We start from the raw sequence: 3,894 nt of genomic DNA on the forward strand, positions 1-3,894 counted from the left end.
GTCCCCTGCTGCCTGTCCCTTGCCAGCTGTGGGCCCTTGGTACTGGGCTCGTCGACCCCCGTCCTTAACCTCTCACTCTTCCGCCCCGGCTCCCAACCCCTCGCTGTCCCGTGTCTCTGTGCCCGGCTCTGCCCCGCCAGCCCCCTCGCCGAGTCCCCCTGCGGGTCTCCTTGCAGCGCTCCTTCCAGCCGCTCGCCTCTATCCCCTGCATCCCTCTGTCCCTTCTCCGCCTGTCCCACTCCATCCCTCACCGCAGCTGATGCCCTTCTAATTCCTCTGCTCCGCAGTGTGCATCCCTCTGTTGAGGTCTGCTTGCCCTCCCTGTCCGTTCCATCCCCACGTATTTAGCCTTCATTCATGGTGTTGGCCTTGTCTGCCTCCTACCGCTGCTGCTTGTCTCCCCTCTGTCCGTCTGTCCCTGTACTGATTGTGCCATCCCCATCATCCATCCCCACCGTCTCAGCTGCCTCAATCCCACGTAGCCCCTGCGGTCGCACAGCTCTGAGTCCCTTTGCGGAGCTTCCCAGCAGTTCACCCGGGCGGCCGCTGTGCCGGTGAACTTTGCACATCTGCAGCACTCTGTGCACTGCTGCCTGCTGTCTATCTGCCCATCTCTCCTTGCCCTCATTGCTCTTTCATTCGGTTCATTTCTCTGCCTCTCTATCACTCTGTGGCATCTATAGATCATTTGTCCACAAAATAAATCTCTTTCTAGCCTGGATGCTGCCTACTCATCTTCTTTATCTACCCTCCCACTTAGCAAAGCATATACATTTACAGTATCTATGGGATCTGTTGCATTATACATATGCTTGTTATATTCACATACAAAATTGATGGACGCACACAATCTCGTGCAACACAAGTGATGGGGATTGGTGCAGCAAGGCTGTACTGTTCTTTTTCTGTCACTGTCACCACAGTTTATAAAGAAGTTGTGTGTTTATTAGCGTGCAGAAGGTGTTCTCAGCATACAGCACTGGTGTTGTTATTTGTTGGTGGGCTGTTGGTGGGAGGTGTGGGGTGGGCTTCTTCCACTTGCTTTTTAATGAACACTTTGAATATCGCCTCGATGTAAGATGTACAGAAACACAATTGTACAGTGACAATTCCTTGTCCCTGAAATATTACAGGGTGAGGAATGGGCCCTGCAGGCGAATTAGGAGGGAAGGCATCTAGGGTAACAAATGGAGACACTGACTGTGCAAAAAAACATTGACAAAAATTACAGAGGTTCGTAGGAAAACAAAAGGAAGAGAAATCTTCATTTGGCTGCGTGCAGAAAGAAGTCAAACAGATAAGGACAGATGAGAAAATGCCTCTCCAGCAGTAATTTAAATAGCGACTGCAAGGCTGTGATTCAAGCACCAGCATTACCGTCCCCGCTGCAAAGGCGCATTCATCACCTACGCCAGATTTGGTTGGGACTTACAGTGCAGAACAGCAGCGGGGATACCAGTGTTTCTGCAGCAATGCCTGCAGCAGCGCCTGTGTTTACAAATAATGGGTTATGTCAGACCTTTGGTGACATTTGGTTTCCCGGGATAATGTCACTGCAGGAATTCTGATGTTATTGAGTAGTACACGGAGAGCAGTCAGCAGTGGCGGTGCAGTGAGAGCGACTGCTTCGTTTGGTCGCCTCTAGGCGAGTTATCGCTGCGAGGGGAAAGGCAGAGGTTGGGATGGTGAATGGCAGATATTGTACCAGACTAGGAGGGCTTTGCTTCATCTGTAGAAGATGTAGGGATGTTACCGAAATATTTTTCCCCCTATCTTGTGGATCCTCTTTGCTAAACATCTGTGAGAGTATGTGAAAATCGAAACAAAATCCCCGGTTTGGCATTGACGTTTCAGTGGTTGCTGAAAGGGCTCTCGCTGTGAGAATCGGCCAAGAGCTGAAAGTTAAAACTATTCTTAAACCAGCAAGATAGAGCAGTGCAAGCACCAGACCTTTCAAGATGCTGTTGTGGTGTCCGTGCAGCTCTCCGGCTGCAGAAACCCAGTGCTGGGAGAGCCCTGGCTGGTGGCTGTGCATCCGACCCATTCGGCTGCAGCCCGGCAGTTTGTTTCGGTTGCAGATCGGGGCTCTCAGATTCAGTGCATGCCTTCTGGCTGATGCAGCCCCATTGCCCTTTCGATCAGCTGTCTTCCGGCGTTGCCGCTGAACCCAGAATCGCACAAAAGATACATTTTCTTTTTGACTTAATCTTGCTGATCTCTCCTTATCTTGCAGACGATCTGGCCTCATCTAGAGTCCGCCTCTATTTCTTCATCTCGAATGAAGGGAACCAGAACTTGTTTGTCGTTCAAGCCAGCCTGTGGCTTTACTTGAAGCTGCTTCCATATGTCTTAGAGAAAGGCAGCAGGCGAAAAGTAAGAGTCAAAGTCTATTTCCAAGACCCGGACACTAGCAACAAGTGGAATGTGGTTGAAAAGAAAGTCGATCTCAAAAGAAGTGGTTGGCACACTTTTCCCATGACAGAGGCGATCCAGGCTCTGTTTGAGAGAGGAGAAAGGAGACTGAACTTGGATGTTCAATGTGAGGGCTGTGAAGAGTATTCAGTGCTGCCAATTTATGTGGACCCCGGGGAGGAATCCCACCGGCCTTTTTTAGTGGTGCAAGCCCGCCTCGCTGATAACAAACACAGGATCCGGAAAAGAGGCCTGGAGTGCGATGGCAGGACCAATCTATGTTGCAGGCAACAGTTTTACATTGACTTTAGACTCATTGGGTGGAATGACTGGATCATAGCACCATCAGGTTACTATGGGAATTACTGTGAAGGGAGCTGCCCGGCCTACTTGGCTGGCGTCCCGGGGTCGGCTTCCTCCTTTCACACCGCCGTCGTGAATCAGTACCGAATGCGGGGGCTGAACCCGGGCACCGTGAACTCCTGTTGCATTCCAACCAAACTTAGCACAATGTCAATGCTGTACTTTGATGATGAATACAACATTGTGAAAAGGGACGTTCCCAATATGATTGTGGAAGAATGTGGTTGTGCTTGATTTGAGGTGTGTTTTTTGGGGGGGAGAGAGAGAGAGAACATTCCCGTACGAGATGGTGTTGGAGGAAGTTTCACTGTGTATCCAGGCATCAGTGTTGAAAAGTCACTGTGGAAAAGTTTGACGAAAAAAAAAAAAGAAGTCATTTCACTTTGGTGTCAGGACAGTGGCAGTTTGTGGATCTTGGACACTTATATATCCTACCACTTATAAGTTAACGCTATGAGATATCTTAAAGACACACACACACACACACACACACACACACACACACCGTGCGCACACACAACCACGCGCTCGTGCACACACAGACACACACACAGACACGAGGCAGCTTGGGAAAGGGACGTGAGCGCAGGAAGTCAGTGACCAGTGACGACGTACCTACATGCCTGCCAGTACGAGTGGACGGCTGCGCAGCTGTATCCCCGCCTGCCAGCAAAGCCAGACCGAAATGAGCTCCCTTTGCTCAGGCAAAAGCACAGACTGCGAGAGCACAACGTATTCTTGCACGCAGGTGTCGAAATGACCAAACTTAGAGAGAAGAAAAAAAAAAGAAAAAAAGAAAAAAAAAGTCGACTGTCACCTCTTAGGTCTAGTGGGAAGCTGCAGGACACCTGCCTTTGTAGGTGATCACTTCCTCTTAATTTAAATTTATCTAAATATAAGCATCACAGAAAACCGTATCTTCCTACAGCACTTCCAGTAAGCACTTCCACTTCGGTAACATCTGAGAGAGAGAAGGAGACAGACACATATGCAGCTGCTGTGTTTCTGACATTGGACTGTTGGAGGTCTGATGCTGTAACTGACCACTAGCAACCCGCGGATGGCTGTACCTGTTTGTGTCTTGGAGAAGGGAATCTGACACTGTATCTGGACTGTGTT

At 49.7% G+C, this 3,894-nt stretch overlaps 1 protein-coding gene across 1 annotated transcript; it reads left to right on the forward strand.

Moving 5' to 3' along the window:
• Window positions 1-1,049: 1,049 nt before the first annotated feature.
• On the forward strand, window positions 1,050-3,546 carry INHBB (inhibin subunit beta B). Its single transcript, XM_010713899.2, has one exon. It carries the CDS (start codon window positions 2,116-2,118, stop codon window positions 3,007-3,009), a length of 894 nt encoding a protein of 297 aa, XP_010712201.1. The 5' UTR covers window positions 1,050-2,115; the 3' UTR covers window positions 3,010-3,546.
• The last annotated feature ends 348 nt before the right edge of the window (window positions 3,547-3,894 follow it).

This window comes from Meleagris gallopavo, chromosome 7 (assembly GCF_000146605.3).
Source record: "Meleagris gallopavo isolate NT-WF06-2002-E0010 breed Aviagen turkey brand Nicholas breeding stock chromosome 7, Turkey_5.1, whole genome shotgun sequence".
In the NCBI taxonomy this organism is placed as follows: Eukaryota; Metazoa; Chordata; class Aves; order Galliformes; family Phasianidae; genus Meleagris; species Meleagris gallopavo.